A 27027-nucleotide genomic window follows, 5' to 3' on the forward strand; every position below is an offset into this window, starting at 1 on the left:
TTCATTTGTTCAATCATAGAACACAAAAAGGTCAAAAGTTCCCCACCCCTGGATCACAATTGAATCTACCCCAGAGTTAAAACAAGTTTAAGCACAGCATTTAATACCCAAAGAGAAGTCTTTTCTTCATCTTGACAAGAGAAAAGTTCTCAGCAATCTTTGTTCCTGGGGAGATAAAGCTTAGCAAGGCCACAAGATACACTGCCAGTCTCTTCATTAATTCATCCTCTATCTGCAGAACAGTCCTAGGACCCCTGAAAACATTAGCAAAACCCTCTCCCAGGATTTGCTATGCCCATTAATTATGGAAAAAGCATTTGGTGGGAAGGGAGTCAAGCCTTGTTATATTGCTTGGAGTCGTCCTTTTCCCAGTAAGGGGTAGCAATTAGGAGTGCAGCTTGAACCTAAAAATTACTTCCCCTAGACTATTTAAATGTGCAGATATATTCTAGTTCAGCATTCCCTCTCTATAAAGAGAGGCCCCAACTTCTTTCTTCTTTTCCTAGAAAGAATCATAGTTCCACTATAGTTTCTGTCCAAGGGATATGTACTGATGCTTTAGCTCAATAGATTGTCCTTCCAATATATAGCATAGTCTAAACAACAGACATTCTCAGTGTTTCCTACATAGATTATAATTTTTTTAATGGTCTGGAATCTCACTAAAGAGACTTCAATGTTTCTTTCTGAAATTAACACAATATTTTCTGTAAACAAGAGCATATGGAAGACTTCAACATATATAAGGAATCCCCTCAATATCTGTAAGGAATTTCTCTTCTGCTTGGACTTTGCCCAGGATATCCTCCATCAGAGTGGCTCACAACTCTAGTGACCATGTTTTCCTGTCTCATGTCTTGCTGCTGTAAGAAACTGATTTCCTGATCTCAACTGTTCTTGCTCTCTCCTTCCTTCTTAAATTGTTATTGTTCTTAAAGAGGACCAATTACATCACATGGTGATGTCCTAACTTGTGTGTGAATTGGATTTAAGTGAGGCAGAGTTGCATAAAGTCATCCAGCCTCACTCCTCCAGAGTCATCAAAGTCTGGTGGCAAGACAAAAGTCAAGATTACTGGTGATAACCTGGGATTTCTTCTTATATTATGTATATATCAAGAGAAGAAGCCAAAATAGTAGAGTAGAGGCAACAAGTTAGCTGAACTCTCCCAACATATCCCCTCCAAACAACTTTAAAATAATGCCTCAAATCAAATTCTGGAGTGGAAAAGCAAACAAAAAATTGGGTGAAACATTTTTCCAGCCCGAAGCAACTTGGGAAGTTGGCAGGAGAGGTCTATGACATTGGGCTGGGGGTCAGTCTGAGCAGCCTGAAACATATGTGGCATCACTAGCAGCAGCTTACCTACTCTTAGGCCAGAGAAGGTAAGGGGGTCAGACAACTGGTCAGAAAGAGATTACAGGAGACCCTCTGCTGGCACTGGGTGCAGGGCTCTGTTGCACTGCTGACATACAATTTTGAATTGCAATTCCAGGGTAAAGAGGAGCACAAGCACTTGTGGGAACAGGATCTCTAGTTATAGTTCCAAGGCAGAGAAGAGTGCTTATGATTTCTCACAAAGGATCAGGGGACCTGGTCACATTTCCAGGGCCAAGAGGAGAGCCCTTACTTGTAGCTGCAGGGGAGCAAGGCCCTTTCTTGGTAAAGACCAGAACACAAGCCAGGAGAGTAGTGACCACCCTTCTCCTTGGATCATACCACCTTGGATGCAATGGAAACTTACAGACCCCCAAAAATAACTCTGAATGTAGTGGCACATAAAAAAAGCTGAAGCTTGGGACAATGCCCCCTCTCCCCACCCTAAGAGCAGAATCCAACTTTAACATAAAGTTAAGAGTCAAGAAGTCTAGCTTTGGGCTAGAAAAATGAGCAAACAACAACAATAACAACAAAAACCTTACCATAAAAACTACTGTGATAACAGGGAAGATCAAGATACAAACTAAGAAGAAGACAATGAAGTCAAAATAGCTCCAAGAAAAATTCCAAAGGAAAAAAGGTGAATTGGACACAAGCCCAACAAGAATTCTTGTCCTTACTCTTGAAGAGGACCATGACATCAGGAAGGTGATGCCATGACTTGTAACTGAATTGTATTTGAGTGAGGGAGGGCTATGCAGTCACCAGCCTCACTTTCTGCTCTAAAGTCATCTGGGTCCAGTGGCCAGATATAGATCAGGATGACTGGAGATGGCTTGGGATGCAATGGAAGATGCAACTTGGCCTTTTTAAGCTAAGGTCTTTTGGAGCTTTCACTTTGACTAAGGCAACACCCATTCAATATTTAACAGCCTCATTTTCTCTTCCAGAGCCATCTGGCTCTAGTGACCAGGTGTAGACCAAGATGATTAGAGATGGGCCTGGATACAGTGGGAGACCTTGGCCTTTTTAAGAATTGATATTTAAGCCTTGAACATTGATACAATCTTTTTAACATTTCCCCATCTGGTCCAGTTAAGTGTGGCTTAGAAATCACTTTCTTCTTTGACCTTAACTTGGGGAACTCAGTTTCAAGATACAGCACTTCTACATTCTTCTCTCTTCCACATGATTTACATCTAGGTTGAGATTAATGCAAATTTGAATACCATAAAATTCACTTTCATTTGAATTACAAAATGACACCAGGTTTCATTTAATCCAAGCCTAAATTCAATTATTTGGATATATATGAGTGTTTTGACATGTTAGTCTGCTCTAGCCTATCATCAAATATGGATACCACATTACCAAAGACTTTGTTACCTTAAAAGAAAAAAAAAAAAAATATATATATATATATCCTTAACAAAATGGACAGAAGGTAGAATACTTCAGATGGAAACACTTTTGGTGCAAAAACAAATGAGACAAGTTATTACATTGTAACAAAGATTTAATGCAGTTGAATAGCATGGACATGCTCATAGTAACTCTAAAATAGGACAAGATGTCATGGTGCCTGATGATACAGAATATTATAAAACACACAAGTGAAATAAAGGAAAAAGGCAAAGCTTCATTAGTTTGTTTTTTTGGGTTAAAAAAAAATTTTTTTTTTGGTTTGCAAACAACTTCAAGGACCAGAACTGTTACAATGAAAGAAATCGAGTATTTTTTAACTACATGGATTAAAGATTGCCATCAAAAACATATTCCCCTTCATAGAATGGTCATTCAGTCTGTCAATCCCTGGAAAACTCTGGGACCTCTACCCTGTTCTGACTAGTAATTTCCTTCTTCTTTTTTTTTTTGCTTTCTGGAAGGCAGTTGGGGTTAAGTGACCTGCCCAAGGTCACACGGCTAGTAAGTGTTAAGTGTCTGAGGCCGGACTTGAACTCAGGTCCTCCTGACTACAGGGCCAGCGCTGTACTCACTGTGCCACCTAGCTGTCCCCTGACTAGTAATTTCTTTTTTTTTTTTTTTAAAGCAATTGGGGTTAAGTAACTTGCTCAAGGTTACACAGCCAGGTGTTTCTAGGTAGGTGCTAAGTGTCTGAGCCCGGATTCGATCCCAGGTCATCCTGACTCTGGGGCCGGTGCTCTTACTCACTGTGCTACCTGGCCACCCCCCTGACTAGTAATTTCTAATCATCCCCTCTCTCCAAAGTAAATTGCTGGGAATCTCTGCTGTGACCAGCAATTTCTAACTGCCCCTGTTTTCAGACAGAGATAACTCCAAGGATATTTGGAGTTCAGTTATTCTGTTAACCCTACAGGTGACCCCAGCTTAGGGTACAGTCAGTGGTCTGCCTCTGTCAGCTAGAAGAGGCCTAAACCAGTCCTGTGGTTTTTTCTAGGAAAGTGTTATCATCCTTCAATAAGTAACTTGTTGTAATGGTAATGGAATTTGAAGATCTTCCATGCCCCTTGAACTACCTGACTTAGCAGGAAGGGGTGGGGTAAGAAGGGGCCAGAGCCCAGTAGGAGCCAGTCTGGAACCAGTGTGGTGACTAGAAGTGGTGGCGGTGGTGGCACAATCTCCTTTTTTTGAGCCAGACAGAATTTTTGCTAAGGACTCCTTCTGAGGACTGCCAGGGACAGGAACTGCTAGGGGCCGGAGCTGCTGGGAATGAGCTGCATGTAGGCTGAGCAGTTACTGTGAGTGAGGAGAGGAGGACCTTTGCCTGAGGTAGCCTGTTCTGTTTTGCAGGCTTGAGAATGTGGTTGTTTACTGCATTATATGTGTGCCAACTCCATGGCTACTGTGAAGGCTTTGACTTTCTGGTTTTGGGACTCAGTTTTCTGGTATTTGAATAAATGTTCTAGCTATGTCCCCAATGTAAAGAGCCTGTTACATTTTGTGATTAATAACCATATCAGCATATTTATAGTTACTGTAGGCATTGTGAATACTGCATTGTTGATATACTTGTGAACTGCAGCTCCATCTATCTACCTCATCACCTCCTTTCCTAGTGTCTATAACCTCTGTTTATAACTCCCTTCAAGGAACCTCTCTGAGTAAGACACTGTGTTATTACAAACTGAAATTCTTTGACCTTGAATAAATGCCTTTATTTATTACCTTGTTGATCTAATTTTTATACAGACTTGACAAGGCAAAAGATCCAAGTTTATTCAAGGAATTGGAAAAAAACTAGAGTGAAATGGACAGCGAAAAAACTTTTACTGCAAGCACTGGTTAGATGGATGGCTTTAAAAATCAAGTTCAATTGCATAATTAAAATTATCAGGGAAATGTGGGAAGATGAAGGCACTGTTGTAGCTAAATATCCTGATGTCTTCAAGAAAATAATTGGCAGTGGATACATTCATCAACTTTTTAGTGTATGTGAAAAAGCCTTATTCTTTTAAAAAAGAAATGATTTCCCAAATTTATATTTCTTTTTTTAATGAGCTTTGGTTTATTATCACTTTAAAATTAGTAGAGAAATTAGGGGCAAAGCAAGAACAATAAATTGATTTAATTCTGCCATCACTGTACAATATCTTCTCTTCTTGAAGAACACATCTAAATAAAAGACCTTTTCATCATTATCTTAGATATTTGCAGGAGTATCCTAAGCGTATTTTTGCCTCCCTTTGCTTCAATCACCTTCCTCTAGTTTATCCTGAGCACTATTATAAGATTAATCTTTCTTTTTTTTAAATTTAAATTTATTTACTTTTAGTTTACAACATTCAGTTCCACAATCCCTTGAGTTTCAATTTTTCTTCCTTTGCCTCTCCTACTTCTCTCCCCCCTCCCCTGCCCTGTGGCAGCATGAAATATAGGTTTGACAAATGCCTTCACATTGAACATTAGTCAAATTGTAAAGAAGGATTATAACCAATGAACAATGAGAAAGAAGGAACAAAATAAAACAAAACACAAAAGAGAGCAAGTAGTCAAACATATTTCTAAGAAATAACAAGCTCAATCTGGACTTAAAGTATATAAGAATTGCTCAACACTTTAATTGGGGAGTAATGCAGAAAAGGATTTTAAATTAAAATCAATGTTTCTTTATCAGTCTTGAATCCTCATGCTCTGACAGGCTATAGTCATTGGGAAGGCAGGCTTCTGCTTGCAAGTGTTTTCCTCACTCTGAAATTAAACTTCTGTTTGATTCCCAAGTCTCCTGTTTGTAGCCTTGCTTTATTCAGCTCCAGACATCCACAAGTTAGAGACTGGTCCTGGACTGGTTGACATTTAAATTGGTGTCAGAAGTAAGATTGGATAGAATTGTGCCAAGTGGACTTTCCAGTACCAGTGGGAGTGGATTAGGTGCCACCTGAGATTTCTCTGGACCCTACCCCCTCTTGTCTGATGAGTCCACTGGTCTTGTTCCTGTTCCAATCCTCTAGTCTCACACTTTTGTTAAGCTCACCTTTCTTTGTAAGGAAAACTCCAGGGCTCCTTCCTTGACCTGGTTCATCCTGGATCACTCTGGTAAGAATATCCTTACTAAATGCAAATCTCTTATTAAACTGGCTGTTTCTGGTCGTTATTGCATTCCCCTGTTAAATCTGTAAATTGTACACTTCTCTGACCTGTGTGCCTCAGAACCAGTTAAAATCAGAATTATAATTGCACACTTTGTGTCTGTCTGTATCAGACTTGTCATTTTGTCTGTGTCTTTGTAAAATGTCTATGTCATGTTTGTGTTATGAGCTAGATTCTGCTACCTTGAAAGATGTAAAATGCAGCCAATCAGAAAAACATCTAAGGGCTATATGTAGCCAGAGAATTTAGAACACTGGGAAAGATGAAAGAATGGTTGAAGCAATTGTTCCAGTAAGCAGGACTAACCCTCACTTTAGGCTTTCTGTGGAAGATTAGGTTATAAGAAAAGAGAAAAAACCCATAAGATACTTTCTCCCCCCTGTCATTTCTTTGACTATGTTAGAATTACAGAAATAAAGTTGCATAATTGAAGCTTGTAGAACCACTAAAAACATTTTTTGAAGATTTTTTTGAAGATCTTAAGTTTGCAGGTAAGAATTCCAAAGTAATTCCAGGAATTTGCTCCCTTCTGAAATATCTCAGTAAGTTTTGGGTTACTGCTCCATAGAATTTGTTCTAAGGAAAAATAAGGATTAAATTTTATAAAAGTTTTGAAAGTAAATGACAAGATTAATAGCTTCACTGTTCTAGGGAAATGATGGAAGACAGCTAGTTTGGAAGGGATCCCAGAGGGAATTAAGAAAAAATAAGAACAGGTATAGTTTGCACTTTATAACAACTTCTTGTTAACCCTTCCTTGACTTTTCACTTTTGTTAATTTGTCTCTAAACAAATTAGACTGTTTCTGATTAGAAACATTCTGACATTGGGTTCCTCCTTGAGACCATTGCTTGGATGGCAGTCACTCTAGCAGAGGAGTATAAAATTATTATTTTTTTTATTTTCCCAATTTATTTATTTTTACTTTTCAACATTCATTACCACAAAATTTGAGTCACAAATTTTTCTCCCCATCTTTCCCCTCCCCCACCCCAACATAGAGAGCCTACAGAATACCCTTCCCCCAATCTGTTCTCTTTTATATCCTCCCTCATATCTCCCTAACTTTCTAGCAGGGCAAGATGGATTTCTACACCCCAATGCCTGTATATCTTATGTCCCAGTTGCATGTAAAAAGCAATTTTTTAAAACATTTATTTTTAAAACTTTGATTTACAGATTTTTTTCCCTTCCCTCCTCACCCACCCCCACTGGGAAGATAAGTAATTCACTATAAGTTGTACATGTGTAGTTATACAAAACATTTCCATAGTAGTTATATTGTGAAAGACTAACTATAATTCCTTCCATCCTATCCCACCCTCCATTTATTCTATTTTCCCTGAAGCATTATACTCAGTTTTGCTGGGTAGGTGATTCTTGGTTTTAATCCTAGCTCATTGGACCTTTGGAATATCATAATCCAAGCTCTTCAATTCCTCAATGTAGAATCTGCTATGTCTTGTGTTATCCTGATTGTGTTTCCACAGTACCCAAACTGTTTCTTCCTGACTCTTTACAGTATTTTCTCCTTTATCTGGGAACTCTGGAAGCTGGCTATAATATTCCTAGGAGTTTTCTTTTTGGGATCTTTTCCAAGAGGTGATTGGGGAATTCTTTCAATTTCTATTTTGCCTTCTGGATCTAGAATGTCAGGGCAATTTTGCTTGATAATTTCTTGAAAGATAGTGTCTAGGCTCTTTTTTTGATCATGGTTTTCAGGTAGTCCAATAATTTTTAAATTATCTCTCCTGGATGTATTTTCAAGGTCAGTGGTTTTTCCAATGAGATATTTCACATTGCATATTTTTTCATTTGTTTGGATCTATTTTATAGTATCTTTATTTCTAATAGTCATTAGCTTCTATTTGCTCCAATCTAATTCTGAAGGAATTATTCTCTTCATTGAGTTTTTGAAATTCTTTTTCCATCTGGCAAATTTAGCTTTTTAAGGTGTTCTTCTCCTCATTGGCTTTTTGGGCCTCTTTTGCTATTTGAATTAGTCTATTTTTTAAGGTGTTATTTTCTTCCATTTTTGGGGGGTCTCCTTTGGCAGGCTGTTGACTTGCTTTTCATGATTTTCCTGTATCATTCTCATTTCTCTTCCCAATTTTTCCTCTACTTCTCTTACTTGATTTTCAAAATCCTTTTTGAGCTCCTCCATGGCCTGTAACCAATTCATATTTTTCTTGGGAGCTTTTGATGCAGGATTTCTGACTTCCTTGTCTTCTTCCTGTTCCATGCTTTGATCCTTTTTGTCCCCAAAAAAGGATTCTATGTTGGATTGTGTTTCTTCTCCTTGCTCATATTGCCAGTCAATTACTTAACTTCTGAGCTCTTTGCCACAGTAGAAGTCTACTTCCAGATTGCAGAGAAGTTTGTCCCAAATTTCTAGGGTTTTTGTAGCTGCCAGTGCTATTAGGAGGGTGTCCTCTCTGCAGCCCTCACAGGCTCTGGCACACTCGCCACACACCCGAAGACCACCAACCAAGACCATGATCCAGATCCAAGCAGGTCAAAGCAAGAGCTTTTTACCCTCTGAATGGCCATTTGGTCCCTCTACAATCTGCAGGCCAGAAGATCTGGAGGCAGCCACGTGGCAGCTTCCACGCCTCTGCCACTTCTCATCCTGAGGTCAGGGGCTGGAACAGCTCTTCTCCACCCAGTTCCAACAGAGTTACCCACTGAAGTTTTACTTTGTCTTTGGCATTTATGGGTTGAAAAGTCTGGAATTTGCTGTATGTCTGAAGCCCAAGAATATGGGTAGTTTTAATTTATAGGTAAAGGATAAATGAAATGTTAACTCTTAGGGAAATGTCAGGAAAGCTATTCAAGCCCTAAGTTGTGGTTAGTGAAATTTTGTTACTTAAGGTAAAAATTCCTGTAATTTACTATTGTTTTGAGCTTTGATTACAGGCATAGTTTGTCTGAATTTTCAGGAAGACAAGAGTAGAAAATGACATGTGCTGCAGTCTGTGAACTGCTAAAGGTGGATGTATATATGCCTGGGAAAAGTTTGGGGGATGAACTCCAGCCTAGGTAGGATCCTCCTGAATCTATTTCCCTATTGTGCTATTTCCTTTTTTCTATTCTTTTTTTAATTTAGTACTTTATTTTTTCCTAGTTATGTAAAAAACTTTTTGAACTTTGCTTCTTAAAACTTTGAGTTCCAAATTCTCTTTTTTCCACCCTCTACACCCTAACCCCCCCCCCCCCGCATTGAGAAGGCAAGCAATTCAATATAGGTTATACATAAGTAGTTGTGCAAAACATTTCCATAATAATCATGTTGTGAAAGAAAACATAGATAAAAAAACTCAAGAAAAATAAAGTTTAACAAGTATTCCTCAATCTTCAGACACCATCAGTTCTTTCTCTGAGGATGGATAGCATTTTTCATCATAAGTTCTTCAGAGTTGTCATGGATCATTGCATTGCTGAGAATAACTAAATCATTCACAACTGATCATCTTACAACAGTGCTGTTACTTATAAAGTAACACAATACATTTCACTTTGCATCAGCCCATGCAAGTCTTTCCAGGTTTTTCTGAGAGCATCTTGCCCATTATTTCTTATAACACAACAGTATTTCATCATAATCACATACCACAACTTGTTCTGCCATTCTCCAGTTGATGGGCATCCCCTCAATTTCTAATTCTCTGCCCCCAGAAAAGAGCTGCTATAAATATTTTTGTACATACAGATCTTTTTCTTTTTGTTTCTTTTATCTCTTTTGGAATACAGAACTAGTAATGGTATTGCTAGGTCAAAGGGTATGCATGGTTTAATAGTCCTTTGGGCACAGTTCCAAACTGCTCTACAGAATGGTTGAATCAGTTCACAACTCCACCAACAATACATTAATGTCTCATTTTCCCCACACCCACTCCAACATTTTTCATTTACCTTTTCTGTCCTATTAGTCAATCTGATAGGTATGAGGTAATCCCTCAGAATTGCTTTAATTTGCATTTCTCCAATCAATAGTGAGTTAGAATATTTGTTCATATGGATATAGATAGCTTTGATTATTTCATCTGAAAACTGATCATTTGATTGTTTATCAATTGGGGGAATGATGCTTATTTTTATAAATCTAACACAGTTCTCTATAAGTTTGATAAATGAGGCCTTTAATCAGAGAAACTTGTTTCAACATTTTTTTTCACAGTTACTATTGCTAACTAACTGTATTTCCCTCCATCCTATTTCCCACCATTTATTCTATTCTCTTTCCTTTTACCCTGTCCCTCCTCAAAAGTGCTTTGTTTCTGACTACCCCTCCCCCAATCTTCCCTCCCTTCTATTACCCTCTCCCCTTCTCTTATCCCCTTCCCCCTCCTATTTTCCTGGAGGGTAAGACAGATTTCTATATCCAACTGAATGTGTATGTTATTCCCTCTTTGAGACAGTTAACGATGAGAGTAAGGTTGCCTTACTCCCTTTCACTTCCCCCTTCTTCCCCTCTACTGTAAAAGTTTTTTCTTGCCTCTTTTATGTGAGATAATTTACCCCATTCTACCTCTCCCTTTCTCTTTCTTCAAGTACATTCCTCTCTCACCCTTTAATTTTAAGTTTTAGATGTCATCCCTTCATAATCAAGTTATACCTATAATATATATACCTGTCTATATGTACTCTTTGTAACTACCCTAATAATAAGAACGTTCTTAGGAATTACAATTATCTTTCCAAGTAAGAATGTAAAAAGTTTAATCATCCCTTACAATTTCCCTTTCCTGTTTACCTTTTCATGCTTCTCTTGAATCTTATATTTGAAAGTCAAATTTTCTATTCAGCTCAGGTTTTTTCCTCAAGAAAGTTTGAAAGTCCTTTATCTCATTGAATATCCATTTTTTTTTACCTTGAAGGATTATACTCAGTTTCGCTGGGTAGGTAATTCTTGGTTGTAATACCAGATCCTTTGCCATCCTGAATATAATATTCCAAGCCCTCAGATCCTTTAATGTAGAAGTTGCTAAATCTTGTGTTATCCTGACTGTGACTCCATGATACTTGAATTGTTTATTTCTTGCTGTTTGCAAGATTTTTTCCTTGACCTGGAAGTCCTGTAATTTGGCTATAATATTCCTGGGAATTTTCATTTTGGGATCTCTTTCAGGAGGTGATTGGTCGATTCTTTCAATTTCTATTTTACCTCTACTTCTAGAATATCAGGGTAATTTTCTTTGATAATTTCTTGAAAGATGATGTCTAGGCTTTTTATTTTAATTGTGGCTTTTAGGTAGTCCAATATTGAATTTTAAAATTATTTTCCCTGGATTCTATTTTCCAGGTCAGTTGTTTTTCCAATGATATATTTCACATTATCCTCTATTTTTTCATTCTTTTGGTTTTGTTTTATTATTTTGTTATTTTTCATCAAGTCACTATCTTCCATTTGCTCTATTCTAATTTTTAAGTAATTATTTTCTTTGGTGAGCTTTTGGACCTCCTTTTCCATTTAGCCAATTTTGCTTTTTAAGTCACTATTCTCATTGGCTTTTTGGAACTGTTTTACCATGTGGCCGGTCTGTTTTTAAAGGTGTTATTTTCTTCAGTATTTTTGGGGGTCTCCTTTAGCAGGCTGTTAACTTATTTTTCATGATTTTCTTGCATAACTCTCATTTCTCTTCCCAATTTTTCCTCTACTTCTCTTACTTGACTTTCAAAATCCTTTCTGAGTCCTTCCATGGCCTGAGATCAATTCATATTTTTCTTGGAGGCTTTGGATGTAGGAGCTTTGGCTTTGTTGTCTTCTTCTGAGTGTGTGTTTTGATCTTCCTTGTCACCACACCTGCTATAGTCAGAGTTTTTTTCCCCATTATTTGCTCATTTTCCCAGCCTATTACTTGACTCTGCTTCCAGGTTGAAGGCACACTGTCCCATGCTTCAGGGGTTTTGTGCAGCTATTTTCAAAGATACTTCTAGGGACCTGTAAGTTTCCAATTCTTCCAAGGTGATATGATCTACTCTTCTGGCCTGTGCTCTGGTCTGTGAGTGACAACAAACACTCTTTTTTGCACTGGACTTGTGAGGAGGTTCCCCATTCCACTGTGATCACAAGCTCTGCTATGTTAGTGCTCCTCCTCACCCTGGAACTGCCACCCAGGACTGTGACCTGGATCTCAAGTGTGGGCAAAGCAATAGAGTCCTTCCTGAGTGCTAGCAAAAAAGACCCCTGTAATCTCCTTCTGACCAGTTGTTCAAGCCATACCATCTGTGGGCTAAGAGCTTGTAGCACCAACACAATATTCACAGCGCCAGCAGTGACTATAAATGTGCTGGCATGGTGCTCAATCACAAATATAACAGACTCTCCATAGAGAAGACAGAAGCAAAACATTTATTCAGATAACAGAAAACCAAATCCCCAAACCAGAAAGTCAAATCTATCATAGTAGCAAAGAAGTTAATACACCATAACAGCACAGAGAGCCACATCATCCTTTAGCCTACCCACAGACCAACACTCACAAGCCTAGTGTCTACTTGGGTACATCCTCTCCTCCTGTCTTTTACTGCTCTGACTCCCAGCTTCCTGTAGGCTTTGTTCCACCCTTCAGCAAATTCCTCCTACCACAGGCTCCATGTGATTACATTCAGCCTATTAGGGGGCAGGGAAGATCTTTGAAGCGGGGAAGGTCTTCAAATTCCCTTAGGCTTATTGAAGGACAGGGAAGATCTTCAAAGTCCCATTACCATTAAAGAGCTCTGGTGGAAGCATCCATTGCTGTGGCTGATTTAGTCATTCCGAAGGCCTGCTCCTGGTTTGCTGTGGCCAGGGCTGTGCTGGCATGGCTTGCACTGGAATTTGCTCCACTCTCACCTAGGCAAGACAGACCTTTCCTTCTGACCTTCTAAGTTGTCTTTGGTGTCTGTGGGCTGAGAGGTCTGGAAACTGCCATTGCTGTCAGTGATTCAGTCTCCCCAAGGCCTGCTCTGGCTTGGCTGGGACACAGTCTCTGTCAGTGTGCCCTGGGTTGGACTGCACTCCTCTCTCACCCTGGTTCAACTGACTTTTCCTGTCGACCTGCCAAGTTGTCTTGGGCTGGAAATCTGTTTCACTCTGTCTTTTTGTGGCTTCTGTTGTTCTAGAATTTGTTGGCATCGTTTTTTTTTTTGCCTTTTTTGGAGGGCAGTTGGGGTTAAGTGACTTGCCCAAGGTTACACGGCTAGTTTTCGTATTAAGCATCTGAGGCTGGATTTGAACTCAGGTCCTCCTGACTCCAGGGCTGGTTTTCTATTCACTGAGCCACCTAGCTGCTCTCGTTGGCATCCTTTTTAAAGGTATTTAGAGGGGTTTCGGGAAGAGCTCAGGCAAGTCCCTGCCTTTACTCTGCCATTTTCTCTCTGCCTCTGTTTCCTTTCTGAAAAGGAAAATTCCCACCTGGTTAATCGTAAGCCTTGCTTTTGATACCCTGTGACTACATGATTGGCTGTCAGATATAACTCATGCCTGGAATCAAACAGAGATAAGGGAGTTTTCCCCTCTGTTATGATTTAACTATGTTCTTCTTTTTCCTTTTACAGCAAATTTCTATAATCAATAAATTTTCTAAGTTAATTTCTTATAAGTTAATTTCTAATCTACTAAAAATAGATTGATACTGAAACATTTCTTGAGTTAATATAATAGGATTCAAGTAGGAACATCTTATGATTTTCACCTGTATTTGTAGTCAAATGATAATATGGGGATGATATCCTCTAAAGGGGAAAATGATTAGATTAAATTAATAAGACAAAGATATAACACGAAAGTTTTCTAATTAAATGGAATAGTAAATTTTGAGGAAAGCAACAGGACTGGACTGTTTTTTCTAAGAACTATATACGGATGTATATTATTGGCTTCCAAATTTATCTATCATAGAAGAAATTCAGGCTTTGAGCATGTGTTAGTAATAAGTTCTCAAAATTGGATTTTACACATAAATTGTATTGAAAAATAACAAAGGAAGTGAAATTATTTTCCCATTTTTAACATATCTGTCTGATAATTTTAAAAGACAGAACAGGCCATAAGTGAGCTTCGTAGGGAAAAAAAGCATTAGGAACAGACATATTTATAAGTGGATATATCAAACATTTAAAGACAAAATAATTCCCAATATTAAATTGTTTGGAATAATAGGCAAAGAAGTGGATCTAAACTCCTTTTATGAAATAAATATAATACTGATACCTAAGACCAGGAAGAGTAGAAACCAAGAAAAGAAAATTGCAAACCAGTTTCCCTAATGAATATTCATGTAAACATTTAAACTAAAATACTAGCAAAGAGATTACAGCAATACATTACAAAGATTATAGATTATGACCAAATAGGATTTGTACCAGGAATGCAAGGAGGGTATAACATAAAGAAAACTATTAACAAAATTGACTATATCAATAATAAAAGAAAAAAAATCATAAGATTATATAAAAAGATGCAGGAAAGGCTTTTGATAAAGTTCAACAGTCATTTCTATTAAAACGTTTTAAAAAATAGTCACAAATGGATTCACTTAAATTCATAAAAAGTATGTTTATCTAAAACCATCAGCAAGCATTATTTGTAATGAGGATAAACTAGAAGCCTTTTTAGTAAGATCATGTATGAAACAAGGATGTTCACTGTCACCAATATTATACAATATTGTGTTGGAAATCCTAGCAATAGCAATAAGAGAAGAAATAGAAGGACTCAAAATAGGAATGAGGTAATAAAACTATCTTTTTGCAGACAATATGATGATCAGCATTCTTATATATTATAAACAAAACCCTGCAAGAAGAGTTAGTAAGAGATCTTCCATTTATAATAACTCTAGATAGTATAAAATGTTTGGAAGTACTTTTGCCAAAACAAAGCCAGGAACTATATCAGATTTTAAAAACTGGAGAAATATAAATTATTCATGGGTAGACAGTGCCTATATGATAAAAATGAAGAACAAAAAGTCAAGTGTAGTAAAGGAACTAATAAAAATGTAAAGGAAGAAGATTTAGCAGTATCAGATCTTAAACTATATTATAAGGCAGTAATTATCAAAACTATCTGGTGCTGGCCATAGAAAAGTAGCTCATAATTTAAAAAAAAAAAAGATTCTTATAACAGGTACAAAATTTAAGAAAGAAAAGAAACAGCAAATGTTATATAAACTGAAATTCTCTGAAGCTTCAAGTTTGGAGAACCAAATTTAAGAGATTGCACTAAATTGTATTAAATCTTGTTACTAGCAGAATTATCTAGAAACCTCTAGATATGGAGCCTAAAAAACAGAGTGCCTTTTAGGGCTGTCTTGAAAATACAGCTTATTTCCCAAAAAAAGACATCCAGGGACCAATTAACATGGGACATTTGGGACTCAAAATGTGCTGATTAAATGTATATTGAGAAAGGTTTACTAGGATATTGAGACTTAACATTAATTAATATTGATGATAACCATTAGATTGCTTTGGTCTTTTGTTTTAAGATGTCTATGTTTAAGTTTTCTTGGTTATGTTGGTGGAATCCCTTCTCAAAACTAGTCCATTGTGAGACCTCCAAGTAGTCTGATCTGTCCCTGACTTAATATAATTATGCAATTATGGGAACTGTGAGAAAAAATTTTATGCACTGTTTAAACCTAGCCCTGTGTGGCTGGGAAACTGGATCATCTCTATGTGTTGTTCAGAGACTTTTTTTTTAAGCAATTGGGGTTAAGTAACTTGCTCAAGGTTACATGGCCAGGTGTTTTTGGATGGGTGCTAAGTGTCTGAGCCCGGATTAGATCCCCAGGTCATCCTGACACTGGGGCCGGTGCTCTTACTCGCTGTGCTACCTGGCTGACCCTGTTCAGAGACTCTTAACTTAGGACCTATGTTATGCTGACCAGAAACTCAGATTCAAAGATTGATATAAAGAGTTTTCTCTAAGGGCCCCTACTAGATCCTTCTGACCACTCCCACAGCTGAGAAACTTGTGGGTGTGGACTCTTGGATCATCTGAAGAAAGCCACTGTTCATGAATGGATGGCAGAACGCAGGGACCTCAAGGTTCATTTAGTCTGGACCCAGATGCAGCTGACATCCAGATGAGACAGCTGTCCCCAGATTCCAGAATAGGGTTGAGTGTACTGTCCTACTTTTTTTTCTCTTCCCTTTTTTTTATATGTTCAACCACCAAGGCCCTGATTCAAGTGTGTGTTTACATTTTGTCCCCCTACATCCTTGGGCCCCCCTCTCTTTTCTGCTTGCAAGCAAACAATGGCTACAAAAATACCTGGGACATACTTCCCCAGTAGGTCCCCTCAAGAAACTAACCCCCTGGGCAACATCTCATCCTGGTCCAATTGGCCCCTCCTGGCATCTTGGCTTATACCTGCCTCTCCACTGGTCATAAGGGTAGGGGTTCTTTTACAGCCCCCTTCCCTTTGGCTAAAAGGGGAAATGTCAAGATACTAGGAGACACTATTTTCCATAGCTAAGGCTCAGCAAGAAAGTACCCTGAGCTTGGCAGAACAACAATCCTTTGCACTCAACCTCTGGATGATCTCAGCCCAAGTAAAATCCAGAATTGTTTTGCACCAGCATCAAGTGGTTTCTGAGCTTGGACAAGCATCTGTGGTACCCATGCTCTCGTCATGAAGTCCTGCTATGAATCAAACTTGAAAACTTGTTCCTGTTACCCTTCATTGTCAAGGCTACAGCTCACTGTTCAGCCACTGGTATAAGTATTGAGATATCCCTACACAGCCTCCACCCCCTATTAGGGGTGGGGCTCTAGCACAAGTGTCCTTGCTTACAAGTCATTTTCCTCACTCCAAAATTAAACTTCGGTTTGATTCCTGATCCTCGCTTTATTTGGTTCCAGCCACCCCAGATTAGAGACCAGTTCCAGTCTGATGGGCGATTACTACCACTTCTTTGGTGGTCAAGCATGGGTAACTACTACTGTTTTCAATGAATGGTTTTAAAGTTATTTTAGCCCAGCTGTTGAAAACATATGGCAAGGACAACAACGTCTTTTAAAGCATTAATAGTTTTAGATAATGCCTAAGGTCATCCATCTATACTTAATTCACTGTGCGAGAATATGACCATGCAAATTCACTGAGATGTGGATTATTGCAACTACCAGTGTGAGTATAAAAATTTAAAGAAACAAAGAACAGTTCAATCTATGCCATAAAAATATTTTCAATAATAATGATGACATTTTTGTCATGCATTCAGTGTAGGATTAACTTTAGGTAGGATATTCAATAACTTTTTAATTTTTACTTTCTGTAACTACTCTATTACATTGTAGTAAACTTTTTAATCTCCTGCTGTTATGTTAATAAATCAACTCACTTATGTTTTAAAATGTCCAGTTTAGAACTGGATCCAATTGCCATATTTTGCATATACTTATAATTTTGAATAGTGCAAAGCTGATGGGAATTAAAAAAATGCAACCACTTCATGGAATTCATTATTCAACCAGCTTGGAAACTAGCAGTACTTCATTTAAATAAACAAACATTCACTAAACACTTACTATATATACTAAACATTGTTGCTTGGATGTGGGAATTCCACCAAAATAGTCTTCTCCCTTAATAAGCTTGTATCTACATATAACACACAAAAAATAAAGATACTAGAATGAAAATTAAAGGAGAGAATATTAAGGGCTGTTTTCCCTCCTTAATGCCTGGTCTTTTTTCCCCCCAGATTAGCCCTCAGATGAAGCTAGACAAACAATAGCCATTGCTCCTCCCTACAACATCTAAGTGTAACATGGCTGACTCTGACCAGGTTCTAAGGGCCAGGTCTGTTCCCTGTTCCATTCAGGATTATCAGACAACCCAACAACCCAATGTGAAGGGAGTAAAATTTCTTTGCCTTCAACTAGAGAAAACTTTCTCTCCTCCTCCTCAACCATGTTTAGAGGCCCAGGCACTAGTCCCCTAGTTCCATTTAACCACTTAATATCAATTGGCTTTTACAAAAAGACATTTACTTTACAGGGGTAGGTAGATGGCACAGTGGAGAGAGTGCCAGGCCTGGAGTCAGGAAGACCTAAATTCAAATGTGGTCTCCTAGCTGTATGAACCTGGGCAAGTCTTTAACCCAGTTTTCCTCAGTTTCCTCATCTTTAAAATGAGCTGGAGAAGGAAATGGCAAGCCACTCTAGTATCTTTGCCAAGAAAACCCCAAATAGGGCCACAAAGAGTCAGACACAATTGAAAATGATTGAACAAAAATACATTTACTTCATAGATGATAAAAAGTAATTTGTTCAAATGTACAAACATTTTCCCCAGTTTCCTCAGAGACATAATCCTCCCTATTCAGCTTCATTCCTGGGTAGTTGGGTAGAAATTAAGCTCAAAACTTAGCACATGTAGGACACGGCACAAGACCAACCAAGTTCATATCCAGATACAGCATGACTGGTGGGTGAATCCTTCTTCTGGGCTAGATTCCCAAAGACTGCTTCATAAGATACCTTGCTTCTTAGAGCATTATTGCTGTGCTGCTGGGCAGTCTCCAGTTGCCCTGATCTGCATCTGGCCAGTGGACCCAGATGGCTCCAGAGGAAAAAGTGAGGTTGGTGACTTTGAACAGCCCTCCCTCACTTAAATTCAATTCACTTGCAAGTTATGGCATCATCTTCCTGATATCATGGTCCTCTTTGAGAACAAAGGACAAACCACACACCACACCACTGCTGTGCTGGATGATTAACCTGGTGTAGACTCTTACTCCTGGCTTCCCATGGCTTGATCTCCTGATCTTCTAACTACCACTACTAGAGACTACACACCCTTCACTAGTCATCATGAGCAAAGGAGTTACCAAGATACATTGAATTGAATGAGGCAGAGACCATAGTTGAAGGTGGCAAGTCTTCTAAAATGCCTGCGTGGTCAATCAAAAAGCCTCTTCTTTAATACCATGTTCATCACATTTTTCTTAAAAGCAGTACCCTAGCATTGTCCATATTGAGATGCCATATTAACAAGCTGTCTGTACATGTCCGGATCTTTCAAAACATAAACATTTGGTCATAATTTATTATTTTTTTATTTAAATACTCTTTTTTTACATTAAGAGTCTACTTCATGGTCAACTTGTGGTCAAAGGCTATGTCTAGTTCTCTTTTTTTTTCTGGAGGAAAGAATGAAAGTATCTGATAATGTTAAGGAAATATCTTTTCTCATGAAGGAGTTTGTTCAGTTTTTGCAGAACAGGCAAATTTGGATAATTCATTTCTTTTGCTTTTCAAAATATCACATGTTCTACTTGAGTGATGCTACACTGTTCAAACTGATACTCTTTGCTATGTTATTTTCTTATTCCACCTAATTAGAAAGTTCTCTCTTATTGAAGCTTTGGAATTTGGTTAATACTTTTCTGGCTGAGGTAAACTTGGCATGATGGTGTTCTATAGATTCTACCCTTCATTTCCAATATTTCTGAACAATTTTATGGTACAACTTTCTTGGATATAGTATTCAGATCTTTTATTTCCTCACACTGATTCCAACAAATTCTCAGGTTTTCTTATCTAGCTCTATTGTTCTACAGGAAATTTAATTTATTCTAGTTATATCATTTAAATTTGTAATGTTATTTGTTCTGCCATCATGAAACACAGGAGATACTAGCATAGAACTGCTCAGCATAGTGCACCCACGTGAAAGAAGGCACTGTGCTCTATGAACAAAGTAAAATTGTAGTAGCTCAAAAGAAACATGAGATGTGCAAATTTGGAAACATCTCCATTCCAAATGTTCAAATGGACTATTTTGCCCAACCTATGGTAGAGCCTTCTAAGCTCATTTTGGTCATTGATTAGTCACAGTTGGACACACTGTACACTGACCACAACCTAATGATGTAATTTTGGTCCTCTTTGAGTACAAAAGACAATAACCAACCAATGTTCTGCCACTTCTATATTTTCATCTTCCATATGAGACATTCCATTCCTCAGAGAATTTACTGATTATAAAGATTTTCCAAATTTTCAACTGTCAAGTCTCATTTTGTCTTTTTATGTCATTGCCTATGCCTCATATTTTTATAGATGCAAGATTTTCCTTAATCAATCACTGAAAATTTTTTTTTAACAATTCTCAATATTTTTGGTATTAGTCTATTTTTTTTCTTCTAGGGCTCTAGGTGTATGTTTTTTCCTTTTGAAGGCTAGACTTCACTTTCATTTACCCTATAATATTATTTTCTATGAAGATTTCTTTCTTTCTTTAGGCACATTTATGACTTTCTGAGGTGATTGAGTACTGGATGCAGTTATAACTACTCAGTCATCATGCTAAAACTTCACAGAAGGATTTTTCTCTTTTGTTTTGATTTTATCTTTTAAATAAAAAATCTTTTATCATATTTCTTTCTGTATTATATAGCATTTGTAAAAGAAGTTTGGGTGAAAACTTTGTGATACTATGTATTCTCAAAATTATATATTTAAATCCTGTTTTTTTTTAATCAGAAGATTCTAAGATGTAAGTACATCTGACTGATGATCCTAAAAGAATGCTTCAACCAACCCTGGGAACTCAGTCTAAGAGTAGTTATTCCATTTCCTTTAAGTTATTTTCTTTAAAAGAGATTAATGGAGGCAGGGACCAATGAAATTCAAGTAAGTGTACCTAACTTACTGGTAACTAAGGAGTAAAGGCGGTTGGGATAAGCCTATTCTTCTTATAACTCACTAGCTTTCTGTAAAAGGGATAGGTCCTATCTTATTATAAATGCTATAGACCTATGGACTTAGGACAGTTTTCATTGTGACACCCATCTCTGAATTTTTTTATCTGTCACCATAAGCCTTTTGGATATAATAGCAACAGCTGGGTAGTCCCATTTCTTCTATTCCATTGGCAGTTTTATATTTTCTTATTTCCTACTTGTTACCTGGTCTTTTATCTTTTCTTATCCCAACAGCATTTTCTTTTCTCCAGGACCATGTATTTATAGAACGTTAGAATGGAAAAGGACTTTATTGATGATCTTAATCCAGTCCCCTCATTTTGTACAAATGAATTACTTTCCCCAAATCACCCAGCCAGTTAGTGGCAGAATTAGAACTAGAAACCAAGTATACTGACTCTTAGTACAGTGCTCTTTGGATTCCATCATACTACTTCCCTCTAACATCACCAGTCTAACATTCAGCAAAAATCAGAGCAACTAAAACATCAGAAGATAATTGTTTCTGGAATTCCATATCTTGGAGGTAAATAAATTATTGTACAATACAAATATGTAGATTTAAAAAAAAAGGGGGATTTCTTGCCTTTCTCGAGGTTGTTGCTGAAGTTTTTCAAGTTTTACAGGAGGTGATGATGGAGTATGTTTTTGTTGAGTCCCAATAGTAATATTCAAGTCTGGTGATAGGAATGCTGGATATTCTATTAGTTGCGGTGTGATAACATTTCTACAAAGTAGAAATACAGTTATATATCTAATATATGTCTTCTGCAAATGTGCACAATTCTAAAACCAATCCTCCTCATCTCCTCCCTATCTTTCTTATCTTACCAACTCCTTTATCTATTCCTAGACTAGCAGTGAGTGGGGTTAGAACAGGAAGGTCTCCGATTCTAAAGGGAAGTAGACCTCTCAATTCTCCAGAGTTCTCTTTTATTTGCAAGAAAGAAAGCTCAGGTAAAACAGCCATAGCAAAGTTAATGAAAGGTCTGAATTTCTCTGTGAAAAAGAGGTAATTCACTGCTATTGCTTTGCTTTAGACCAACAAAAAATAACTGGAGTTTCTATAGCTTTTGTCAGTAAAGAAGGGTAACTAAGCTTCTCTCCTACCTAAGTTCTAGCCCTCAGCACTGGCAGCTACAAGCAGAAGTCTTACTATTTTAAATTTTCATTTTTTACGAATATTGCACATGGAATTTGTAAGACAATTCTCCTAAAAATCCCATTTCCCCAATCCAACATCCACAAATTTCAAAGAAGTTCATATTTTTATTATCAATTACATCAAATCAATCTCCTGGTTTTTAGCCCTTGCTTGTGCACTTAAGGTTACCTGCATTGTGCTGCTTGTTCATTTGCACTTTAGGTATGAGGTTTTGAAATGAAAAGCTTTCTAGTATAACTGACTTTTTCCTTGAATCCCTATTTATTTTTTGTTCCTAATTTCTCTTTGCTCATGCTTGTATCTTTAATGTTTCAGCCAAATGTTATTTATCTCTTCTCTTTTTTTCAAATCAAGTTCCATTCCTCTCCCTGAAATAGGTACCTCCTTTCACTTTTTTTTTTTAAGCAATCAGGGTTAAGTAATTTGCTCAAGGTTACACGGCCAGTTATTTCTGGGTGTGGTACTAAGTGTCTGAGCCCGGGATTCGATCTCCAGGACAAACCGACACTGGAGCCGGTGCTCTTACTCGCTGTGCTTCCTGGCCTCCCAGAATATTTGATGGATTGGGTTGAATTGATCACAGGAACCAGGATTTTTTGTTTTGTTTTGTTTTTGTTTTTTGCTTTTTGGAGGGGGGAAGGCGGGGCAATTGGGGCTAAATGACTTGACCAAGGTCACATGGCTAGTAAGTGTTAAGTGTCTGAGGCCGGATTTGAATTCAGGTCCTCATGACTCCAGGACCAGTACTCTGTTCACTGTGCCACTTAGCCACCCCCCTTTCACTTCTAAATATCCTTTTGAGTGACTCTAGATCTGAATTCCTTGTCCCTGATTTCTTCTGTTTATTATTGTTCAACAATGTGATATACTAAATGTTTTCAAACTTCATATTCAGTTTTCTTTGAATTCTCAAATGAGATAATATGTGAAGTGTTATGCAAATCTTAAAGTGCTATATAAATACTAGCTATTAATTCGCTCTGTTTTACTACTGACATTTCAATATAATTTGGTATATAAGGGCATCTAATAAATACTTACCAAATTATTGGGATTCTTGAAGCAATCTTTAAAATAGTTTTAAATTTATTAATAATTAAAAATTTTTCAAAAGCACTTACATTAGAGGGTCTGTTCTTTCTGCAGGTGGGGGAACATTCATAAACATAGATGGCTGAATCAACTTCTGAAGTGGTTTTAACTGAAAAAGAAAAATATAAATTAATTTTAACAATAAATAATTAGTACCTTCATTTTACCTGATTAGGCAAAGTGATGAGGTACAAAAGACTTGGAGTCAGAAGGTAAGTCATTTCCCTCCTTCACAAAAATGAAGGGGTTGGACTAGACAATGTTTAAAGTCCCTTTTAAGTATAATAGTCCATAAGTACACATAGAGAAAATTCTTACTGACAAAATCTAAACACCTCTAAAGAAATTCAGCCCTTATACCCCTCTCATGCATGAGCAAAATTCTAGGGTACAAATAGGTTGTGAATAGGGCCTGCTGAAAGAAAAAGCCATGAGAAAGGGCTGGGGAGTTTTCAGATCATGGCAATGAAAGGAACAGGAAGCAGTATGAGAAATATAGTGGTTGCCTGGCAAAGATTTCTGAGCCAAGACAGGAATTATTACAGCTGAAATGCAGATTACATTAAGAACTAAAATGAAACAGAGTAGAACTGCAGACACAAGAGCAAAGGAGTAAGTCAAAGCTCTTGAGGGCAGCAAGCAAGAACCTTTCATTGAGGTTCTCAAATTCACTCATTTTACTGAGACTTTCCCTATAGGTCCTGTGAGATTTTGGGGGAGGTAGGGATCATAAATCCTCTGGAGGGAGAAAGGAAGGGCCAAATATTCACTAGAATGGGAAATTTAAAGATTATATTGTAAAAGGGGCTAAAATATTAGAGAGGCTGGGTGGTGCAGTGGATAGAGAGCTAGGCCCAGGATTTGGAAAAACTGAGTTTAAATCCCACCTCAGGCTTTTATTAGACCCTGCCAAGTCACTTATCTTCTGTCAGCCTCAGTTTCCCCAACTGTAAAGTAGGGATAATCATAGCATCTACCTCACAGGGTTGCTGAGAGGATGAACTGAAATACTATGTATACAGAGTTTAGCACAGTGCCTGGCACTTTTGTAGGTGCTAATTTAAATGTTTATTCCTTTCCCCTTTACTTATTAGACCCTACCCTGCTCTTTTTATATACTTTAATAAAACCATGTTCTATGTTATATTCCTTGTTAGTTTGATGTTTATAAGAGAACTGAATACCTGTAGGGGAAACTTAGAAATGTGTCTAATTCAGATATTCCCAGAAATATTTCTAGATTGGAGCTGAACAAGCCATACTGTCATTTAAAAATCTTTCAGATTAAATCTGGTCCACAGGAATACACCTGATTATATACAACAGAGCCACAGATTATATCCAAATCTTTTTATTTAAAAAAAAAAAAAGAAAGACACATGGATTGGAAGACTAGTGCACTTTTTAATGTTTTGCTATCTTTGTTGAAAGATGATACTTTATTATATTTGAATGGCAAAATCCTAAACTGAAATAGGAAATCAAGACTGTGGAAGTCTTTAGAGTACCTCCCTTTAGAGGCTCTGCCTAATGCCCTGGGATCATATTACTTTTCCTCTCCAACCCTGAGTGCTGCTTTTTAAACTATATCTAAAAATCCTCCAAAAATCTCTTATCCAATAGCTTATTCATTTAGCCTAGTCCACAGCACAGCTTTAGATCACAGTTCTCTGAGAAAAGAACTTTTTCTGGGTTAAAAAATTGGTCTTTAAAAAATGAGAATTCTGGGCGAGGATAAGAAATAAAGTACAATGGAAAAAAAATGAAAAGATGGCACAAAGTTGTGGTTATCTAACATTTGCCTGTGTGTTATTCAGGAGAACTGGTACCATAAGTTGCTTCTAATTCAAAATTTTGTAATCAAATGTTAATACCAAACTATGTCAATTTGAAGAATGAATATAAAATAGACATTTGTATTTATATAAGCATAGGAACTGGAGAAAGGATCCAACAATGTTTAATTGTATTTTCTAAATAAGAAAGATTGATAGATTGTGTTACTCTGACCAAGGGATACTTAAATATAGTTGCTTCAGTACTTTGACATATCTGTGATCTCATTGATATGAGTCCTCCCTTTTACTCATTATGATTAAAAGACAAAAAAAAAGCTCATTTGAAATTTCAGATTATTCAAATCCTTAAATCAGAGTTGCATTTATATTATTACAATTGTGAGATGATTTCACTTCATCCATTGTCACTATAACCCTTAAAATTTTTTATTTTGAATTTAATAATCATTAATAAACAAACAATTCAAAAGAACAAACAGTATCAAGAACAGCAAAAAGAATTGTATAAGAAATGTGATCTTCCGCTACATAGTTTTTTAAAAGTTAAACATACTTTTAAAAAGTTATCTATATAAATTAGTTTAGCAAGGCAATAACAAAGTTCTATATTCCCTTCCACATTTCTGATATTCCTGGAATAAAAGTTTTATTAATGCTCTCATTTTTTTTCATTTCTATCACTCTTTCTATTTTTCATGTCTATCACTGTCACTATATTAAGTTCCTTCTTCTCACCAAGTAGAATCCCCTGTTTGTTATAACTATGGATAGAAAAGTAAAACAAGATACCACAGTGGTTGCATCAGAGAATTCACATTTCATTCTAAGCCTCTAGTCCATCACTTCTCAGTCAAGATGTTTCCTGGAACTATGTTTCCTCACCAGCCTTTGGAAGTTGTGACTGGCCACTGCTTTCTGAAGTCAAAGTTGTATACATCTCACATTATTGCTGTGATCAGTACATAAACTGTTCTCCTGGTTTTGCTCATTTCGTTTATCGGTTTTTGTAAATCTTTCCATAATTTTCTGTATCTATCATATTCATAATTTCTTATGGCATAATACTCCAAAGCATTCATATACCACAATTTGTTCAGCCATTCCCTAATTAATGGACACCTATTTTGTCTCTGCTTGTTTGCCATAACAAAAAGTGCTGCTACAAATATTCTTGTATATTTGTGCTCTCCCCCTACGTCCTTCATCTTCTTAGGGTATATGTTTAAAATAGCATTTTTACTGGTTCAAAGGGTATATATAGTTGGGTGACTTCAGGGGTATACAAATTGCTTTCCAGAATGGTTCAGTCAATTCACAGATCCAACAACAGGTCATTAGTGTATCTGTCCTCCCACAATACCTCTAAAAATGACGATTTTCATCTGCTTCTGTCTTTACCCAACTGATGGGTGTGAAATAGAATCTCAGAGTTGTTTTAATTTGCATTTCTCTTGGTGATATTTTTCATAGGGTTGGTGATACAATTTATTGCTCAATCGTTTCAGTAACGCCTGACTCTGTGTTTCCATTTGGGGTTTTCTTGGCAAAGATCCTGGAGTAGTTTGCCACTTCCTTCTCCAGCTTATTTTACAGTTGAGCAAACTGAGGCAAACAGGATTAAGTGACTTTCCTAGAGTCACATAGCTAGAAAATGTTTGAGGTCAAATTTGAACTCAGGAATATGAGTCTTCGTGACTTCAGGCCGGGCACTGTATCCCCTGTACTACCTAGCTGCTCCTGTTGTTATCATGCATTTCTTCATTTGGGAATGATCTGATCCTATCCTTTAACCACTTATCTTTTGAGGAATAGTTCTTGTTCTTACATATTTGCACCAATTCTTTATATATCTTACATATTAGACCTTTATCAGGAAAATTTTCTGTTAAGATTTTTCTCAATTGTTTTCCTTCTGACTCTAAATGCATTTATTTTGTGTGTGCAGAAACTTTTTGGTTTTATGCAATTAAAGTTGTCCATTTTAGAACCGTAAAGATATGATCTGGAGTGGGAAATAATTTTTCTATAATCTGTACCTAGAAATGATCATCAGGAGAACACTGGAGCTAAAAAGATGGAGTTTTACAGCAATGAATCTCAGAGACCAAGGGTGCTGACAAAGGAAGAATAACTATGGGCTTAAGACTGTTGGGAAATGAAGGTGCCTACATCTGTTATTTATTTCCTAGGCCCATTTAAGGCCATTAGGGCTGTAATGGGACATAGAATACTTGGAAATTGGCCTGGGTGTGGCAAATGAAGGAGTGTAGATAGAGTTGTAGGGAAGGAAACTTAAAGAATCAGGTTAGGGGAGGAAGG

General features: G+C 37.2%; 1 protein-coding gene across 1 annotated transcript in view; it reads right to left on the bottom strand.

Annotated features, from left to right (window-relative positions):
• The window catches only part of LOC138146723 (cation channel sperm-associated targeting subunit tau-like), a 123378-nt gene that overhangs the window by 41854 nt on the left and 54497 nt on the right, over positions 1–27027 (bottom strand). The window contains exons 8-9 of the mRNA XM_069068824.1: positions 22939–23018; positions 21239–21379 (exon numbers count right to left, since the gene is read on the bottom strand). Coding sequence (XP_068924925.1) covers positions 21239–21379; positions 22939–23018 — 221 coding nt within the window. The remainder of the gene's footprint in view (positions 1–21238; positions 21380–22938; positions 23019–27027) is intronic.

The sequence above is a fragment of the Petaurus breviceps genome, unplaced genomic scaffold (assembly GCF_028583685.1).
Source record: "Petaurus breviceps papuanus isolate PSGF00001 unplaced genomic scaffold, PetGlider_PUasm1.0 90769, whole genome shotgun sequence".
In the NCBI taxonomy this organism is placed as follows: Eukaryota; Metazoa; Chordata; class Mammalia; order Diprotodontia; family Petauridae; genus Petaurus; species Petaurus breviceps.